We start from the raw sequence: 21,348 nt of genomic DNA, 5'->3' as shown, positions 1-21,348 counted from the left end.
AAATACTACGGTCATCTATAAGAACTTTGAAGAGCATGAAACCCAGGACAAATTAAAATGCATAATGAGCTATGAAGTTTTAAAAGTCTTTTATAGCTAATTTATATCTGGTTTTGAATGTTGAGAAATACAATTATAGTCTCTATGTTTAATAAAGACCACAAAGGAAAATGAAAATTTATCATAGATTAGTCAAGCTAGATTTTACTTAATTTAAGCTAAAAATCTGCAAGCATTGTTTAGTCTGCAGTGTGGTAATTTTAGATGTGTACTTATCCAAAAAGAAAGATGTTATTTTTACATATTAGGGAAGTTAGTAAGATAAATTACTTTTCTTACAAAGTTAAAACTAAAACTTATTAAACTCCTTTTACTTTATATTCATATATTGTCATACTACCTCCCTCTGTATATATCATGTACATATATTTTCAGCTGTCTACTTGACCTTTCTACTAAAATATTTCACAGGCATCTAAAATTTAACATATTTATTACTGAACTCTTGATCTTCCCTTTCTGTCTTCATCCTGGCAAATAACTTATAGAATGCTAGCCCCATGAGGGCAGGAGCTTTGTGTTTTTTTTGCAATGCCATGTAAGTTTTTGTTACATAATGGGCACTTAGTAAATATTTGTTGAAGGAGCATCTAAATGGTACCACCATATAATTCTCCGGTTGCTCAAGTCTTCATATTTTCTTTCCCTCTCCTCCTGCTACTTATTGACACAGCATATCAGTTATAACTCTAAAATATCTCTTAATCCATCCATTTTTAAAAAATTTCCAGTGTGACTACTCTAACCTGTCAATTTTATGACTGTTATTGCAGAATCAACTTTTACTTCTTTCTAATCATTCTTCTACAGCAACCAGAGAAGTTTTCTTAAAATGTAAATTGTATCTTGTTACTCCCCTACTCAGAGCTTCTTTTTTGCATTCCATATCTTTCATGTAGGCCAACAAGGCCCTCTGCAAGCTGTTTTCATTTATCTTTCCACTTCCGTTTTGTGCTGTTCTCCCTTTGATTTACCTACTGTTAAGCTTTACAGTCTCAGGGAATTTTTGCACACACTGTTCCCTATTTTGGATCATTTTCACCTCCACATTTTGCCTGGCTATTCCCTGCTCATAACTGGGTCTCAGCTTATAGTTACGTGTTTTTCTAAGATATGTTCCCCATCCCTCCAAGTTTCCTTGATACACTGCCTCACACAGTAGTACCTTCACATTTATTAGAAGTTATGTATATTTATATGATTAGTCATTCGTCTGTCTCCCCCTCTAAAATTTAAAGTTCATGACACCAGGGACCATATTTGTATTACTTATGACTGTATCTACAGTAGGTGTCACAGTTCTCAAAACATATTTAGAGACTCTGAAAATATTTGTTGAATGGATGAAGGAATAGATTAAGAATGGTGGATCCATAAAGGAAATGATGGAATGGTTAGAGAGGTAGTTGGAGAGCCAGCAGAATGTGGGGTCATAGCAGCCAGAGGAGAGTTTCAAATATCAAATATGCCAAATGTAGCAGAGAGGAATAATAAGATCGGGACTAAAATTGATCTTTGGGAGGCAGAATAACATAGTGTTTAAGAGGAGCCAGACAGACCTAGACTCTACCTTTTATTGGCTGTTAACTTGTTTTTTCATCTCTAAAAAGAGTATAATAATAGTAACTACCTCATGGTGATTGTGAGGCTTAAATAAGACAATCTGTATAAAACTTTTAGCATAGAACTTTGCACATATTGAGAGCTCAAGAAAATTTAGGTATTTTTATTATTTTTAAGTTGCTGATGCTAACCTCACTGTAAGGACTCAATATTTGTAGTTCTTGGAAAATATATACAATTGACCCTTGAAGAAAATGGGCATTGGGGCGTTGACCCTCCAAGCTGTCGAAAATCCACAGTCGGCCCTCTGTATATGCAGTTCCTCCACGTCTGTGGATTCAATCAACTGCAAATCACATAGTACTGTAGTATTTACTTTTGAAAAAATCTTTGTTTAAGTGGACCTGTGCAGTTCAGACCCTTATTGTTCAAGGGTCAACTGTAATTAGTAAGTTTCTGAAAAGTTTGTTCACAGCTAAAATGATCTGGGGGAAAAGGGCTTCGTGCTGTAATGTTAGTTTGCCTTGAATTTGGGCTAGGCTGTTTTGGATTGTTTCAGTGGTTTGAAAATAAAATTCCAAAGTTGCGTATGAGATGAATGTTGAATTTGCCTCTTTAAGGCTGAATGAAGAGATTCTAGCATTCTTAGTTCTGTGTTTCTCCTTGAAACTGTGTTTTAAATTGAATGTATTATAGTAGGAACCAGAAGAAGTTGTGTAACAACATGGCATCCTTGCTCCTGGATGGAAAACCTGGGTTGTATAGATACATCTTTCCAAAAGCTGAAGGAATATCATACAGAAAGAACATAGCTTTGAAAGTTCAAAAACAACATTCTGGCAGCTGCTGTAGGGACTGCTTTTCAAGCAGTTTACATTTAGCAGATAAAAAGCATTCTTTGTTGTGAAGTATCTTCAGAACTTGGATTTATCTTTACTAGAAACACTTAAACTTGGTATGTGGACTTTGCCGGTCATTATTTTCCAGTCTCACTGCCTAAATGGATTCACAGAGTATGCCCTTAGGGTACTATTCTTTTTTCCCTTTGATCAAGTTAAGGAAATGTAATATTTCTCTATTCTTACATACATTTCTAAGGTAGTGATCAATATTTTCAAATTAATTTCCTTTTCAGTTTATTGATATTCTGCTATTTAATAATCTGTGCCACTTGGTTTCAGTTTTTTCCATTTTTAAAATGAAGAGAATCATGCTCTCCAAACCTTTTTCTAGAATGTTTTGAAAGTGAATAAGTGCTGGTAAAAAATGCTTCAAGTTCTTTGGAAGAAATATGGAAATTCTACTTTATATTTATAAATCTATATTAAGACTTCTGGAATTCTTTCATTATGAAAATCAAAAATTGTAGGGAAGTTTAAAAATGTGTGTACTTCTGAGTAGTGAATGTAAAAGCAGTTGTTTTTGTATAAATTATTATTTGTTTTTATTCCAAAAAGGATTTCTTTTAATAACTAACCAGTAAAATATTTGGCAGGTCCATCAGTTCACCATTAATAACACGAAACCCTGGATGGGCATTTGAATTTTAAGAAACGAGAAAGAAAGAGGAGGGAAAAAACTAGAAAAGGAACAAATTGAAGCCAGTAAGATGTAACCCACATAAGGCATGGAGTTAATTTAAATATTTATTGAACACCACCTATGTGCCAGGTACTGTTCTTAATGCTGGGATACTACATTGCGCTAAACTGACAAAAATCCATTTCCATGTGGACTTTACATTCCAATGGAAGGGTGTAGACAATAAATAAATATATTTACACTAGATGGTGAGAAGAGCACAGGAGAAATAAAACAGGATAGAGTGTGAGAAGAGGTGGGATGGGTGTTTCTGTCTTATAAAGGGAATGCCTCTTCTATAAGTTACATTTAGGCAAAGACATGATGGAAATGACAGCAAACCATGCAGTGATATGGAGAAAGGGTGTTCTAGTCAGGTAGAATAATAAGTGCAAAGGCCCTTAGGTAGGAATATTTTTGTTGTATTTGAGAAGCAGAAGGAGAATACCTGTGGCCCTCCCCCCCCTCCTTCTTGGAAGTAAATGGAGAGACTGGTAGGAGATGGAAGAGAGTTAGAGGGGATTGTAGGGCATTTAAATCATTATAAGGACTTCAGCTTTTACTTTGAGTGAGATGGGAAGCCATTGAAAGGGTTTTTGAGCGCAGGAGTGACGATATGATACAAGCTTTAAAAGGATTACCCAGCTGTTGAGTTGTGAAGACCATAAAGAAATACAAAGGCTGAAGCAAGGAACCAGTTAGGAGGTTATTGAAATAGTCCAGGTCAGATATTATCATCTGGATCTGATTGGTAGCTGTCAAATTAGTGAGAAATAGATTCTGCATATATTTTGAAGGTAAAGAAGACTTTTCTGAGTGAGTGGACATACGGGGCATTAAAAAAAGGAATCACAGATGATTCAAAATTTTTTGTCTAAATATTTCTGGTTGGAGTTGCGTTTATTGAGATGAGTAAGGCTGGGGGAAGAACAGATTTGGAGGGCTCAGTGAAGGTGAATTGACTTTGGACATGTTAAGCTTGAATGCCTTATTATTAACTCTTTAGTCAGTGTGTCGAGTAGTATATGAGCCTGGAGTTCCAGGAGGGGTCTCAGCTGGTCTCTATCTGGAGATAGAAATTTTTGAATCATCCACGTTAGATGAAATTTTAGTTCAAAAGACTGGATCTGGTTATTTAGGAAGTGGTGTTGATAGAAAAGTGTAGATAGAAAAGGAAAGCGCATACCCTGGGGCACTCCAGTATTTAGAGTTAAGGGAGAAAAGTAAGAACTGGCAAAGACTCCTTTGTCAAACACTTTGGTACTCCTGCATTGAAGTGTATGACTCTTCACAGAAATTGTGGTAATTAAGACCGAAATGGATCCAGATCAGGTCAGGTCACATTTTGTCACTATGGTGTTATGAAGAAACTTTTGATATTTAGAGTTTTGAATTTCAGGATGTGAACACATCATGGAGAAGATAGGACTTTGTACTTTTAAAGGGAAGAAAGCACATGGCACAGAAGCAGAAATGAACATGATTTGTTAGGGACAGTAAAGAAAACTGAATTAAATATATATTTATTTATTTGGCTGTGTCAGGTCTTAGTTGTACCATGTGGGATCTTTAGTTGTGGCATTTGAACTCTTAGTTGCATCATGTGGGATCTAGTTCCCTGACCAGGCATCAAACCCAGGCCCCCTGAATTGGAAGCTTGGAGTCTTAGCCACTGGACCACCAGGGAAGTCCCAAGAAAACTGAATTGTGTATTGGAAAGTAAGGATAGACAAGTTTGAATAGTTAGAGCCAGGTTATGAAAAGCCTTGAATGCCATTGTGAAGTATTAATGTATGAAGTGGTAGAAAGTAAGAAGAATTGTCATAAGCAATTGATTTGAAAGTTACTCTTTTCAGCTGTTTGTTTGAATGAATAGAATTGGAACATACTTTAGTTGGCCAGTATTTGTTGAGTAACTACTTAAAATGCTGCTAGTACTACTAATAAAATTGTTGGCACCTTCTATTGAGCCTTGCTATGTGCCAGTCATTGGGCTGTGCATTCTACACGTTTCTTGTAGGAGTTGTAAAAGTTATATCATATGATCTTTGCCTTTGAAAATCTTATAATCTTGTTGGAAAGAAAAGTCTTAAGGCATTATAAAATGTTCTGTATTTTATAGAATATTAAAGTATAAAATATTCTGTTTCATAAATGGAACTTCCTAAGGGATAGGATGTTCTTTTTTTTTTTTCCAAATATTGGTCCTGGATCTTGATTTGGATATATGCTTGAAATAAAGACTAGTTTGTGAGTCCTCAAGAATAGTGAAGTGTTTTGTTTTGGTTTTATATTGGCTAGTCACTAGATTATATGGCAATCTAACATGGTTTCCTGAGGATCTTTATTTATGAGACGGGGATTGCCTTGTGTAGATTATTCAGAGTCTCTGGTAAGGTGTACCACCTATTGTAAAATAATAAATCTACATTCTGGTTTTAAAATAATTTTATGAATTTGGGAGATTAAAGCATGACAGCTTGACTGTTTGCTATTAGGAAAACTTGTGAAAATATATTTCTCGTTTTCAGAGTTTTTATAACAATTGTTCTAAATTATTTATATAATTATTTAATGTTTGTCTTTCTCACTAGAGTATAAGGCTTGTAAGTTTAGGAACTGGATCTGTTTTGTTGAATACTGTATTATTTCCAAGGTGTTGCACAATGCCTGGCATGTGATAGGTGCTTAGAAATATTTTTTAATGAATGAATGAGTAAATGAATTCAGAGTTGAATTATAAACCAGCAATAGAGATAATTCCAGCCTAAGAGTCACTGCAACCAGCTAAAGGCATGCTTGTTTACCTTCAATGAAATTGATTTTATTTAACTAAAATGTAAGAAATATATTCCTTTGAAACTAAGAGTGTTAAAATGTATGATACTATTTTTATCTTAGGCCCTGTTTGCTTGACTGTCAGTTGCAGAAGCTTGTTGGTTGAGTGATAACAGTGGTTCTTAAACATTGATTTGCACCATACCACTATAGCTTGTTTATGATATCTGGAGAATAATAAAGTTATCCTGGAATTTAAATTTATTTATAACTAAATGAATTTAAATCCATTTTGAACTGCATTTTGATCTGTTTTAACTGTGATTTGGGGTTCTTCCTGATCTTCTTGTCCTTTTCCCCCTATACTCATTTCTCATGTTAATAATTGCCTGTGTTCTAATAAATTTTTGTTATGGTCTATCCTGCAGAGAAAGAGATGCTGGTTGCAAGTTTTGGAGATCCCTGTTTTTTATGGAACACAGTTCTGTAAAATTTTCATAAGATTCCTTGGCAATAACATACACTTGTGATGGACCCTAGAAATACTGCTATGTTAGGATTGGGTTCTGATTCCGAAGGATTTTCAAGAAAGAGTCCCTCTGCTATCAATACTGGCACACTGGTCAGCAAGAGAGAAGTAGAGCTAGAAAACAACACGAAGGAAGAAGAGGACCTTTGCAAGTGGAATCGGGAAAGAAACATCGAAGCAGGGAAAGATGATGGTTTGACTGATGAACAGCAACAGTTTTCAGTGAAAGAAACAAACTTTTCAGAGGGAAATTTAAAATTGAAAATTGGCCTTCAGGCTAAGAGAACTAAAAAACCTCCAAAGAACTTGGAGAACTATGTATGTCGACCTGCCATAAAAACAACTATCAAGCACCCAAGGAAAGCACTTAAAAGTGGGAAGATGACAGATGAAAAGAATGAACACTGTCCTTCAAAGCGGGTAAGTAGAATTCCCAACAATATGTGAACATTAACAATACTTGGATTTCTCTATTAATTTTTATTGAACCTTTGTACATATTTCAGGAATTTTGATTTTAATCTTTATATCTTATTTCGAAATAGTCTGTTTTGTGAGCCTAAAACAGGCTTTGAGGCTTGTCAGAGATGTGAGCGATAGTATAACCATGTATGTGTTTGAATTTGTAAAATTATGGCAAATATTTTAAATGGGGCTTATGCAGATCGCTGCTCCCACATGGCCTAGTGGGAAGAATATTGGATTTTTAGTTAGGAAACCTAGAGTTAAATTTTGTCTTCCTATTTACAGTGTGACTAGAGACAAATTAATAGAGAAGAAACTGAGGGTCAAAGATGTTAAATGATTACAGTACCACCTACCTTTCAGGATGGTTCTATTCCTGCTGACCTCAAGAATTTTCAAAAGGTGGATTAAAAAAAATTTTTATCTAGACCTTTTTACTTGAGACAGTGTTAGAGTTTGTTGTGCACAGCTGATTTTTAAAGGGCTTCAAGATGATTGTCTTTAGTAATCTTTCTATAGTTTTTTTTTTTTAAATAGTGCTAATAATGAGGTTTTGTACTGAAAAGATTTCACCCACAATACATACTTATTCCTAATATATAAGTAGTTTATATCCTACTTATATTGTTTGTAGCAGAATATAGTTTGTGGTTCCTGAGGAAAGCTATCTGTATACTTACAAAACTGTTGATAATAGGTAGATATTTGTTTTCAGCAGTTACTTTAGCATAGGATGTTGAATATATTTCTACCCTCTAAATTAGTTCTTCATAAATAATGGAAAGAGCATGAATTATGGAGTAAGAACCAAATTCAAATCCTGGCTTAATAACTGTACACAGGCTATTTGATTTATCTTACTGAGCTGTGGTTTTCTCATTTATAACATGGGACTATTAATGCCTATATTAAATGGGTATATAAAGAATTAAATTTCAATAGCCAAGACATGGAAACAACACAAGTGCCTATCAACAGACGATTGACTTAAGATAAGATGTGGTGTGTATGTATGTATGTATATAGATGTGTGTGTGTGTGTGTGTGTATACACAGTGGAATATATGCATGTATATATACACAGTGGAATATTACTCAGCTGTAAAAAAAAAAGAATGAAATTTTGCCATTTGCAGCAACATGGATAGACCTAGAGAATATTATACTTAGTGAAGTAAGACAGAGAAAGACAGATATTATATATCACTTATATGTGGAATATAAAAGTAATATAAATGAATCTTTATATAAAACAGAAACAGACTCATAGACATAGAAAACAAATTTATGGTTACCAAAGGGGAGAGGGAGAGACAGAGGGACATTGACAGATACAAACTACTATACATGAAATGGGTAAGCAATAAGAATTTACTGTATAGAGCAGGGAATTATATTCAATATCTTGTCATAACCTATAATGGAATATAATCTGGAAAAAAAAACACTGAATCACTTTGCTGTATACCTGAAATGAACACAATATTGTAAGTCAACTTTACTTCAATTTTAAAAAAATTAAATTTTTATTTAGTATTTAGCACGTGATGGGATTTTGTGAATGTCCTTTTCCTTTTTACAGCCTAAGGTATGGCTTTACAACCTGGGATCTCTGGAAGGGTTTGGTTATCTGTGGTTGCTCTCAGAATATGACAGTCAATTTTGTGTTTATTTGGATGCGTTTTTACACAGTTCTTACCAGTTTCTCTAAAGCGTTCATGACTCCAAAAAGATTAAGCATCAGTGGCTAAGGAGAGAAATATGAACTATTACAAGGCGTGTTGGTAGCCTAAGAAAGCTTGGAGGTTTCATTTTATTTATTTTAAAGCAAGGCTTTACCAAACACAGCCAAAACATTCCACACACACCCCGCCCCGTTTTTCAAAAGTAGTTGAATTTTTGTCAGTGCTGCTTTTAAAGCAAATATTAGGCCTTAGATTTCTAGTAAAAACATAGAAATACAGATCATATATTTTATTTCTTAATAGAACTTTTCTTTCAGCACTGCTCAGAGGGCAAAAAACAAGACCCTTTAAAAAAGTAATTTGTCATGGTTAGTACTAACTGATTGTTAACTGTTTATGTAATTCTTAATGGCAAAACTGAAGTTCAGTTCCAAAAGTGAAATTTTCCCTTTCTTGAATTACGTAACATATTGTTAAATTTATAGTAGTTTACTCATGGACTGTATTATTTAGAGTGATTCAGATATGTCATTTATTTTTTAAAAATTTCAGTCTACAGCTTTGGAACTGGCATATTAATAACTAAAAGTTTAAAGTTTAGTTCATTCCTTTGAGAAGTATTAGATGCTCTTCATGTCTTTTAATTAAAAGTTTTATATATATATATTGGGGGGGCTGTGTTGGGTCTTCGTTGCTGCTTGTGGGCTTTTCTCTAGTTGTGGCGAGCAGGGGCTATTGTGGTGGTGTTCGAGCTTCTTATTGCAGTGGCTTCTCTTGTTGTGGAGCGGGGCTCTAGGTGTGCAGGCTTCAGTAGTTGCAGCACTCGGGCTCAGTAGTTGTGGCTCGTGGGCTCTAGAGTGTAGGCTCAGTAGTTGTGGTGCATGGGCTTAGTTGCTCTGCGGCATGTGGGATCTTCCCAGCCCAGGGATCAGACCCGTGTCCCCTGCGTTGGCAGGCAGATTCTTAACCACTGTGCCACCAGGGAAGTCCAATAAGTTATTGATTTTAAGGGTCCTATTTTTTTTAATGTATTTTCCCCCAGTTTTATTGGGATGTAATTAACATACAGCACTGTGTAAGTTTTAAGATGTCTTGGTTTATTTATTTATTAAAAATTTTTTTTTAATTTATTTATTTTATTTATTTATTGGCTGCGTTGGGTCTTCATTGCTGCACATGGGCTTTCTCTAGTTGCTGCGAGTGGGGGCTACTCTTCATTGTGGTGTGCAGCCTCCTCATTGTAGTGGCTTCTCTTGTTGTGGAGCACGGGCCCTAGGTGCATGGGCTTCAGTAGTTGCGGCACATGGGCTCAGTAGTTGTGGCTCACGGGCTCTAGAGCATAGGCTCAATAGTTGTGGCTCACAGGCTTCGTTGCTCCGTGGCATGTGGAATCTTCCCAGGGCAGGGCTCGAACCCGTGTCCCCTGCATTGGCAGGCGGATTCTTTACCACTGTGCCACCTAGGAAGTCCTAGTTTTTTTTTTTTTTTTTGGCACACGGGCTTAGTTGCTCCGTGGCATGTGGGATCTTCCTGGAGCTAGGATCGAACCCATAGACCTCTGCATTGGCAGGCGGATTCTTAACCACTGCGCCACCTAGGAAGTCCTAGTTTATTTTTAATTACTTTTGGGAGTTATCTTTCTGTATTACATTTTGGCAAACTAAAAAATATCATAACATTCATTGTTGGCAAGAATGTAGGGGAAATAAGCACACTCATGCACTGTTGGTGGAGGATATATTGATACCATACTTTTTGAGAGTAGTTTGCTTGTATCTATCACAAATGAAAAATGGACAGTTCTTTGATTTCACAGTGTCATTTCTAAGAAACTATCTTATAGAATACTTGCAAGTATATACCAAGATATATGTGTAAGATACTTATTAGAAGTATAGATTCCTGATACCTTCTTAACGGTTCTGACTTGGTATGTGAGTATTTTTTAAAATATGTTCATTGAGATATAATTCACATATCATAGCATCCACCCATTTAAACTATACAGTTCAGTGGGGTTTGGTATATTGCATTATTACTCTTTTTTAATTGTTGTAAAACATATTAATATAGAATTTGCCACTTTGGTCATTTTTAAGTGTAAATTAAGTGTCACTAATTCCATTCACAGTGTTGAGCAACCATCCTCACTATCTGTTTCCAAAACCTTCTCATCACTCCAAACAGAAATTCTGTAACCATTAAACAATAACTCTGTAGTGCCCCTCCCCTAAGCCTTTGGTAACCTGTAATCTACTTTATGTCTTTGTGAAATTGTCTATTCTAGGTACCTCATGTAAGTGGAATCGTACAATATTTGTCCTTTTGTGTCTGGCTTATTTCACTTAGCATTATGTCTTCAAGTTCATCCATGTTACAGCATGTACCAGAACTTCTTCCTTTTCATGGCTGAATAATATTCCATTGTACTTTTATACCACATTTTGTTTATCCATTCATCATCTGTGGACACTTGGATTGCTTTCACATTTTGGCTATTGGAAAACATGCTGCAGTGAACATTGGTATACAAGCATCTGTTTGAATTCCTGTATTCATTTCTTTTGGGTAATATACTTAGAAGTATTATTGCTTTTTGAGGAACTGCCAAACTGTTTTCCATAGCAGCTATACCATTTCATGTTCCCACCAGCAATGCAGGGGGGCTTCAGTTCCTCCAAATCCTTATCAACACTTATTATTTTCTATGTGTGTGTATGTGTGTATATATGTGTATTTTAAATAATAGCCATCCTAAAGGGTATGACGTTGTATCTCACCGTGGTTTTGCTTTACATTTCCCTGATGGCAAATGATGTATTTATTTGTATATATTAGTGTATTCTGGAGGATTTCTGTACAAAAACTAAGAGAGCTTCTTTAGCCCTTTGAAATATAAGTGACAGGTATTTTTTTTTCCAGGTTGTCATTAGTCTTTAGACCTTGCTTATTTATTTTTTTAAATAAATTTATTTATTTATTTATTTGGCTGTGTTGGGTCTTTTTTTGGCTGTGCATGGGCTTTCTTTTAGTTGCGGTGAGCAGGGGCTACTCTTCATTGTGGTGCGCAGGCTCCTCATTGCCGCGGTCTCTCTTGTTGCAGAGCATGGGCTCTAGGTGCGTGGGCTACAGTAGTTGCAGCACATGGGTTCAATAGTTGTGGCTTATGGGCTCTAAAGCGCAGGCTCAACAGTTGTGGTGCGCAGGCTTAGTTGCTCCTCGACGTGTGGGATCTTCCTGGGGGAGGGATCAAACCCATGTCCCCTGCTTTGGCAGGCGGATTCTTAACCACTGGACCATCTAGGAAGCCCAGACCTTGCTTATTTTTTATTTTGCCATGCATAAGTCTTTAGTTTTTTACGGAATTTAATTAATAAATCTTTCCTTTTATGGCTTCTAGAATTTGACATATCACTAGAAAAGCCTTCACTCCAAGTTTATGAATGATCTTATATTTTTTAATGGAAATTTTTTAATGTTTCACTTTATTATTATTATTTTTGGCTGTGCCACACACTTGGGGGATCTTAGTTCCCTGACCAGTGATTGCACCCAGGTCCACAGCAGTGAAAGCTCAAGTCATAACCACTGGACTGCTAGGGAATTCCCTAAGTTTCTTTCTATTTTTTTAATTTTACATTTATTTATTTAGGCTGCTTTGTGCCTTTGTTGCTGCACGCGGGCTTTCTCTAGTTGTGGCGAGCAGGGGATACTCGTCATTGCAGTGCATGGGCTTCTCATTGCGGTGGCTTCTCTTGTTTTGGAGCATGGGCTCTAGGCCTGAGGGCTTCAGTACTTGTGGTGCACGGGCTCAGTAGCTGTGGCTCGAGGGCTCTAGAGTGTAGGCTCAGTGGTTGTGGCACATGGACTTAGTTGCTCCATGGCACGTGAGATCTTCCTGGACTGGGGATCGAACCCGTATGCCCTGCATTGGCAGGCAGATTCTTAACCACTGCACCACCAGGGAAGTCCCTAATGTTTCATTTTAAATATATAAATATTTGATCCATTTGGAGTTTACCATGATGTGTAATATGAGTTGTAGATCCAAGTTTATCTATTTTCAAATAGCTGCAAGTTGTCCTTTTATTAAGAAGTTTTTTTTTTTTAGTCCTCAGATTTGAGACACTACCTTTACCATACACCGAATTTGCATGTGTACTTGACTCTGGTCTGATTTCCCACTTTGTGTCATTGGTCTCTATTTATTTGCCAGCATGATAGTTTTAATTATTATGTTTTATATCTGGTAGGGTTAATCCTTCCTCATTACTCATGTTTTAGAATGTTCCTTGCATTATTGCCTGTTAGTTTATAAGCTTCATGTGATTTTAATAAAAATAGAATTTTTTTCTAGAACTTGTCCAATTGATTATAAACTTCATAGTTTGTTCATCTTTATCTGTGGTTGAACTTGGAACCTAATTGGTAGATGATTTCCTTGAGAAGCTCTGAATTTGCTTTGCCAGGAGTTAGGGTGTGTTACTAACACCTTTCCTGGGGGGGTGGTCCCTATTTTATCTCTAGGCGGTGGATTGGTGCATTTTACCCTCTGGGGAACTATGCCTACTTAAATCAGCCTTCTTTTTTTTTTTTTCTTTTGTTACCCTTGGAGATTTTTATTACTTCCTCTGAGGCCACAGTGCAACAAACATCTTATGCTGGATTGAGTTATTTTGTTGTAGTAGATGGAACTTTATGGTATTTAGCCTGTCATATGGCTAGAGTGGAAATCACCTGATTGTTTGCTAAGAAATACGTTCATTATTAATTTTATAATAGATTTTCCAGTCTCATTTTTGTTTGTCTATAGTGGGAAGAAATATTTTCTTCTCAATTTCCTGTAAAAGTTTGGGTTTGGCTGTCTTGTAACTTCATGTAGTGTCTGTGTCATTTCATAAGTTGTCAGAATTGTATAGTCATTCTTCTATTGCAGTGTTTTAGAAAGTGAAAATGTAGGTTGAAGTCATAATGTTTACTTGTATTTGTCACACACCAACGTAAAAGGGGAAGAGGCAGTGTTACCTTCCTTTTTAGTATTTAAGCAAAATTCCCGTTTTGGAATTGTGTAGCATAGCTAGTTATATGTGACCTTAATTTACTTAGGATACTAAGCTAAAAAAAAAAAGTGCTTTTGTAACAAATGAAAAAAACTAAAATACCTGTTTCCTGTAGCAGGTGATTAAAACTGAAGCTTGTGTGAGGGGAGAGGGATTGGGGGGATATTTCAATACCACTATATACTGATTATAAATTAGGTCAGATGGCATTGAGATTTGGTGCTAAGTTTTTGTCATTGACTAGTTTATTTGATGTCATTTTACTGTAGTTGAGTGGATTGAATGAGCACAATGAATTATAAACTAAATTTACAGCTGTAATTATAGTTTCCCTGCTGAAAGATAGTTTTCTTTTTAGAAAAGAAATGACTGTGCTGACTTAATAAATTAAGAAATCGTCCACTGAAGATGTAACTTTGAATTTCACTGAAGTGATTTTTATAGAGAATTATTAAAACCCTCATTGAATCCAAGTATTCTAATTAAGGCTTGTTGGCCTAAGATTTTATTAAATTATAGAACTGATAGATTAATGTCGTTTCTTTAGTAAGAAAATATACAGATAATAATAACAACCATTATCTCTGTTCTTGCTCAGTATGGTTAATTTGCCTAGCAGTCTTTAAATTGTTTCACACAAATTCCAATTGCTTTGAAATGAAGTGTTGAGCAAAAAAATGGGTTTGTTATTACTTAGGTTTTGGCTCTTCTTTCCTTGGCATTATCTGTTAAATAGCAGTAGTTTATTATGTTTTCTGCATGCATATAGTAGTGCCTTTACATTGTGCCCTATAGTAGATTAGGGTTTTAGATAAGATGTGTATAATCTTAATTGAGATACAATTCAAATACCATAAAATTCACTCTTTTAAAGTGTACAGTTCAGTGGGTTTTAGTATATTCAATATATTAGCTGCATACAGAGGTGTGCAACAGTCACCACTGTCTAATTTCAGAACATTTTCATTACCTTAAATATGTATTTTTATTTTGTCTATTATACTTTAGAAAACTAATCATAGGACTAATATTTTACTTTGTACTTTTCACAAAAGAGGGTCAAATTTTGTATCACTTAATTTTGAGCATACTCTCTAGTCCAGACTCATCGCATTCTTTTATTTATTTATTCCTCCATAAAATATTTGAGTGCCTGTCCTGTGCAGTAAATGAATAATTATGATGTAATATGATGACTCCCATAATAGACATATGGAGTGTTTATGGAATCACAGAATTGTTGGGAGAAGGTGATAAGCAGGAGAATATGCATGGAAAGCTTTACAGAGGAACTCATATTTAAAATTAGATGTTGACATCTTTGTTAGAATTTGCTGGAAAGAGAAGAACTTTGGGGGCAAAGTAAATAGTAAAGGGCAAAGGCAGATTTAACATGTCTCCTAGATGTTTGTCAGTTGTGCTATAAAGCAAGAATTTGACAGCTTTTTAGTGTAGGTGAGTACTAAGAAAGTAATAAAGAATGGAAGATAAGTGGGGAACTTAAAAACTTTTTGTGTTGCACACAGTAGAAACTGACACAACGATGTAAAGCAATTATACTCCAATAAAGATGAAAAAAAAAGTTTAGGGAGCCTCCACTTCATTTTTTGTCAACTTTTTTCTTTGTATCGAATCTTGGGTTGAAGTTTTTTTCTCTGTTCTGACTTACAAAGTGGGTTTTAATTTTAAAATAATAAAGTGTTGCTTTTCATGCTATAAGATTTTAAAGCGAAAATTGCATAAGCATATTGATTTGTTCTTAGGATTTTTTCTTTGTTTTTTAAGTTTTGTGATCCTGTTTTATATTAGTATTCCTCTTAGAAAGAGAAAACATTTTAAAATTAAAATTGCTATTTGAGAAATTTAGGATTATTTGTAGTTGTAGTAATTAGGAGCCCTGTCATTTATAACTGTAATGTTAAATCTTACCAAAGATACAGTACCTGAACTTTATTTTATAAATCTATTAATAGTGAACTACCTTGGTCTTCATACAGGAGTGAAAGTCAGGCAGGAATAATATTAGAGCACATTGGTAGAGCTTCTGGAGGACACAGAACTGCAACAGTAGATGGCATTAGAGATCAGGTTTAAGGATGAGTTGCAAGGATTTAACTGTTAAGGGGGGAACGGAAGTGAGGTGCATTGGGGATTCAGGGTACAGCTGCCAAAGCTCAGAATGACCCTTGGTTGTTGTTGGTCTGTTTAAAGGTACATGTGTATTTTTTTTGTTGTTGTTGAAACCAGCTACTTGAAAATCTAGCAGTTAAGAATTCTCTTACAAGAAGGAAAGGAAACTTTTGTTGTATGCCTGATAACTCCTTCTTCCTTCCCCCAACTAAAAGGTAGAAAAATACGAAGGTGTCATACAAGATCTTTTTAATAGCCTTTGCTTCTTCGTTATAAATATCACTTTACACCAGCAAGTGCCTAATGTTTGATGTTAAGAGAGGTATATATGATTGGGTAAAGACGGAAAGGGGCAGTAGTTCGCATGTTAACTGCGGCTTCCTTGGAACCCTTTAATATAAATATGAGTCTTTCTCCAGGCTGGATTTATGGTGTTCCTAAGGCTTTGGTTTCTCCAAAATCTATTATCTAAATTGAGGGAATACAGATTAGCAAAAGAAGATAATGTCTCAAAGATGTCAGAAATAAGTACTGTTAAAGTGAAAGAGTAATGAGAACTCACTCTTTAAACAAAACAAGTTATGAACTATTAAATTTGGTCTTTTTCTACTCTTTATTTTTTAACAGCTAAGTCCTGATCTGCTCTGTGTATTTTACCTTTGTCTTTGGAAAACATTTCAAAATCAAGTATACGCGCTTGCAATAAAGTTCTGCTATTGCGTTAGGAAGTCAGAATTTAGGAGGTGCACAGAAGCATTTTGACAAAAAATTAACAGATGGTAAATATATACACTAGACTATTTAAGCTGTTTTTAGCCAAGCTATATAGAATTACTAATATCTGAGTATATATGTGAAGGGAAAAAGAGGATCCTAACTACTGCGGGATTCAGTAGTAGCTTTCCCAGTAAAAACAATGAAAGTAGATGGAGCCTACTTCTGAAGCCCACCTTTTCATTTTTTGGCAAAATTGCTGAGTGTGATTATCCTGCATTTCCTTGTCTAGCCCTTGATTGCATGTGTAGGGAGCTACAGAAGACTGCTTCAAGAAATCACAGGTAGATACTGAAAATTACAAGCCAAAGACAGGGGAGCTTGCTTAACTTCTTTTTAAGCTGTGTGTTAATTACGACCTTTAGGAATTCTCAAACAAGTGGAAATTCTCCTAGGCATACTTGGTGACATTGTTTTCTTCTGTTTCAGTCTTGAAGTAAATTGTCTAAGATAAAGATGAGAAATTAGAAAAATAAATTTAATATTACTAAGTTCCTAAATGACAAGCAAAAAGAGAAAAGTTTCAGCATGCAATAGAGAGGGGAAGTAGGATGAGGGAGTGGAAAGACTCAGCTCAAATGTCACCCAGTTCTTTGAAATGTTCCCTGAATCCTCCCAGGCAGAGTTAGTTACTCTAACTTCTGTGCTTCCATTGCATGTGTTTCTCTGTTTTTAACATACATCATATTATATTGTAACTATGAGTTTGTTTTTCTTTTACTAGTGAATGCTCCGTAAGTGTCAAAGTGACCTTTTAGTTTTTGCATTTCATGATCAGCAGAGAACATGCTTTAAAAATAGTTCAGTAAGACTGTGGGTATATATCTGTAAGCATAAAACAAATACTACCACCACCACCAAAAATACTGCCCTTAAAGTATAGCTTGGGGACAAAGAGAATTTGTTTGCTTGTACATATAACTTTCATAACTGAACCTACTCGTAAATATTTTCTCTTCTTTCATTTACTGAAAGTGTATATTAAAGCTTTTAGGTCTATTTAAAACAATCTGTAATTTGTTAATTTTAAGAAGTATTATTGGTAGTAATGCTATGGGTTGTGGCTGTTTTATAAATTTCCTGGTAAGGCACAACTTTGGTTGACTGCCATTATAATAGGTCAAACAAAAACTTTCCTTTCCTTTCCACAGCACAGAGTGGTGAACTAAGTTGTCTATGTTATCTCCATTTAAAAACAACCCCACATTAGGGTCTTAGTTTAAGAAAACATTTTCAGTAGTCAGATACCTTTTGAATGCATTTAAACACTTCTTAGTGATTCATCCACTAAAAGGTGGTACCAGATTGTTATCAAGCGAGGGCTCTTGTGTCCACATACAAAGCCAAACTCTGACAGCGGATGTTTGCAGCAAAGTAAGGGTTTATCTCCAAGCAAGGAGAATGAGCAGCTCGTGGACTTTCTTCTGATTGGTTGGTGGTAAGGTAACAGGGTGATATTTCCGGACTCAACCTTCTGGGTTCCAACCAGTCTGCGGTCTAGGTGCTTGTGGTCAGCATGTAGTCACCATCTTCCACCTGGGTGGGGGTCTTACTTTCTAAAGAACAGCTCAGAGATATACACCAGATTGTTATCTATGTCCCTTCAGGAGGAACTAGGAGTCCAGTGACTATTGTCCTAATCGTTAACTTCTTGAGTTTACTGTTTGGAACTCCTGGAAGGCCTAAGAGACTTTTTTTCCTACAAACAAGAAACGGGGACACGGAGGCGCTTTGGTACCCAGGAAGGCTCCACAGAGTCCTGTTTGGTTTCAGTACCCTCTTTTCTTTGATACTCCTTATTCCTGAGGGGAACAGGGGCAGAACAAGAAAGGGAATAAAGCTTTGGATAGAGAGATTAGTCATAAACTCAGTATGAACTTGGTTTTAGGGAGACTTTGTCTCCAGCCAGGTGAAACTGTTTTATTCTTACTGCTCTCTGGTTTATGTTTATGCAGTACCTTTTTTTTTTTTAAACCATTTTTTTGTTTGTAGGCTCCTTAGCCCTTATCAGTGAATTTGAGACTTGGTAAATAGAAGATGGTCACATTCTTCTCACGGGTAACTTGTGAGCTGAGTGCCATCTATGAGTGTAGTCTTTCTTATAACAACTTATGAAAAGGTCCAGAATTCAAGTCCACATTATCCCACTGTTACCTTTCCATTCCCATGTTCTTGTTGTCAAAGGTTATTCAAGCAGGAAGACTTGATGGTATGTAGGTACCTCCAGGTTCTGCTTTAAGTGGAATTCTGTTGTCTTCCCTTCATACTGATCGTTTACTTTGGAAGCTGCTTGAACTAGAATTGTTTTGTAGTAGAGAAGAAGAGAACGGTTGGCACAGAGCCCAGCTTCTCCAGGGCAGAGGCTATTAATGCAGATTCTCCCAGATCTTCACATTTCAGTAAAGCCTTCTTTTCTCTCTTTAACACATACGAAACAGACTACTAAGGGGGCAGCCACAATCTGCCCTAAGCCTTGGAGGCAAAACATGGAAAGTGCCACTCTTTTCCCAAAATATCACTTGTAGAAGCATAAGCTCTCCTAAATGGAGGGGAAGGGCAGATCCCTTCTTTTGCACATTGCAGCCTCTGTTATAAATGTACCAGGGAGATTAAAACTACCATAATTAATTTCATCAGGTTCAGCCTCAATTCTTGCTTTCATTTTGTAGTAGAAACTTCTCTAATCAGCGCTGCTTTTGGCTGATTGAGCAGTTCACTTTCTTTTCAAGTGTAGCATGTTGGGGATATCTGCTTGAGTCTGTATTGTGGTTAGTTTTAATGGTGTAAGTAATGAGGTATGGTAAATGTGAATGTTTCTCATTTCATTGTTGATCTTGCTAATGGAAAAAGTCATTATTGAAACAAATTGATAGAAGGCATTACTTCCTTAGTCCCAGAGAATTAAGCCTAAATATCATCACGTTGACTCACTAATTCACATGCTGCTTTTTATGGTTGTCTGTTCATGACTGTAAATCATTCCAGAGATGCTTTACATATGGGCTGCTCCATAAGTGCACATTGCTAATAAATTCTGAGGTATAGCTGCATAGAAATGAATGAAGAATTTTGGGAAGACATCAGAATTGAAGGCCCTATATGATGAGATGACAAACCCAGAGCTTTTATGAAACTTCATAAATTAGGGACAAAAGGTTGAATATCTGATGAAAGAGATTTTTTTTTCCTGTCTAACTTCACTTTGTGAGTCTAAACCACTGAAGACATTGTTCTAAACTGGCCCTCTTTCCCTGTTAGTTTGTTAGGGATTTGGGGGGAGAAATCCCGAGAGAAAGAGTATAGATTAATTTAGATAGGAGCTGTGGTGGTAATTTTACGCTTTAGGAATAAACTAGGTATAAAGAAGAATCTAAAAAGGCTTGTTTCTTAAATTCCATTCAATAGCAAGAAGAGCTACTCCATATTATTATTACTATTCTTTTATTATAATAGTCTCTGAAGGAGTTAAACTTCTTCTAGTAATATATTTTGGCTGACTCTTGATTGTAATGGGGGCGATATAGTATAATAAGAATTAGCATAGATTTTGGGCTTTAGTCCAGAATATAGAGTTCAAGTGCAGCACCTAATTAATGGTTTTGTAATTTAAGAAAAGCCCATAGTGGTCTACTTTTGAAAAGAAAAATTTTTGTGATTTTATATTAAAATACTTGACTTAATTATATGTTAAATTTTCTTTAATAATTTTATTTTGGGACTCCTCCCCCAAGCCCCATTCTCAGATGTTTTGGTTCTCCTTTTGATTGTATGGCACAAATGAACCTCTGCACATTTCTTGAAGATGTTTTCTGAATATTTTCATAAGTAGACTTAAGATTCTTGCCTTACTTACAGTCCTAATTTTTAACATAGTTTTTTTTTTGGGGGGGGGATACAATTATTTATTTATTTATTATTTATTTATTTATATTATTGGCTGTGTTGGATTTTTTTTTTGCTGTGCGCGGGCTTTCTTTAGTTGCGGTGAGCAGGGGCTACTCTTCATTGTGGTGCTCAGGCTCCTCATTGCCGTGGCTTCTCTTGTTGCGAAGCACGGGCTCTAGGCGCGTGGGCTTCAGTAGTTGCAGCACATGGGCTCAATAGTTGTGGTACACAGGCTTAGTTGCTCCACGGCATGTGGGATCTTCCTTGAGCAGGGATCGAACCCGTGTCCCCTGCATTGGCAGGCAGATTCTCAACCACTGCGCCACCTAGGAAGCCCCTTAACGTAGTTTTGCAGGTAATTTATGTTCCATACAATCACTTGGGAGAAATTTGTCCTTAAGCATTTTTCTTTAATTTTTTTAGTGGTCGTCCTAGAGTTTGCAATATACATTTACAGTGAATCTAAATCCACTTTAAAATAACACTGTATTGCTTCACAGATGCCTTATAATAATAAAATAACACAAATTCCTCCCTTCCCTTCCTTCTCTCTTTTATCATTATTGTCATTCATTTCACTTGTAAGGATACACATACACATAATCATACATTATTGACTACATTGTTGCTATTATTATTTTAAATAAACTGTTATCTGTTAGATCAATTAAGAATAAGAAAAATAGGGAATTCCCTGGTGGTCCAGTGGTTACGACTCTGCGCTTCCATTGTAGGGGACACAGGGCTTGATCCCTGGTGGCGGAAGGGAACTAAGATCCCGCATGTTGCGAGGTATGGCCAAAAAAGGGGGAAAAGAAAGAATAAGAAAAATAAAACT

At 35.8% G+C, this 21,348-nt stretch overlaps 1 protein-coding gene across 13 annotated transcripts in view; it reads left to right on the top strand.

Annotated features, from left to right (window-relative positions):
• ASH1L (ASH1 like histone lysine methyltransferase) overlaps positions 1-21,348 on the top strand; it is a 203,321-nt gene that overhangs the window by 18,249 nt on the left and 163,724 nt on the right. For all 13 annotated transcript variants that reach the window (XR_009052519.1, XM_057725905.1, XM_057725915.1 and 10 more), the window contains one exon: positions 6,411-6,931. Coding sequence is in view for 12 of the 13 variants with exons in the window: in XM_057725905.1 (XP_057581888.1) it covers positions 6,512-6,931 (420 nt within the window). In the remaining variant the exon portion in view is untranslated. The remainder of the gene's footprint in view (positions 1-6,410; positions 6,932-21,348) is intronic.

This window comes from Hippopotamus amphibius, chromosome 1 (genome assembly GCF_030028045.1).
Source record: "Hippopotamus amphibius kiboko isolate mHipAmp2 chromosome 1, mHipAmp2.hap2, whole genome shotgun sequence".
Lineage (NCBI taxonomy): Eukaryota > Metazoa > Chordata > Mammalia > Artiodactyla > Hippopotamidae > Hippopotamus > Hippopotamus amphibius.
This window is presented reverse-complemented; position numbering and strand designations above follow the sequence as displayed.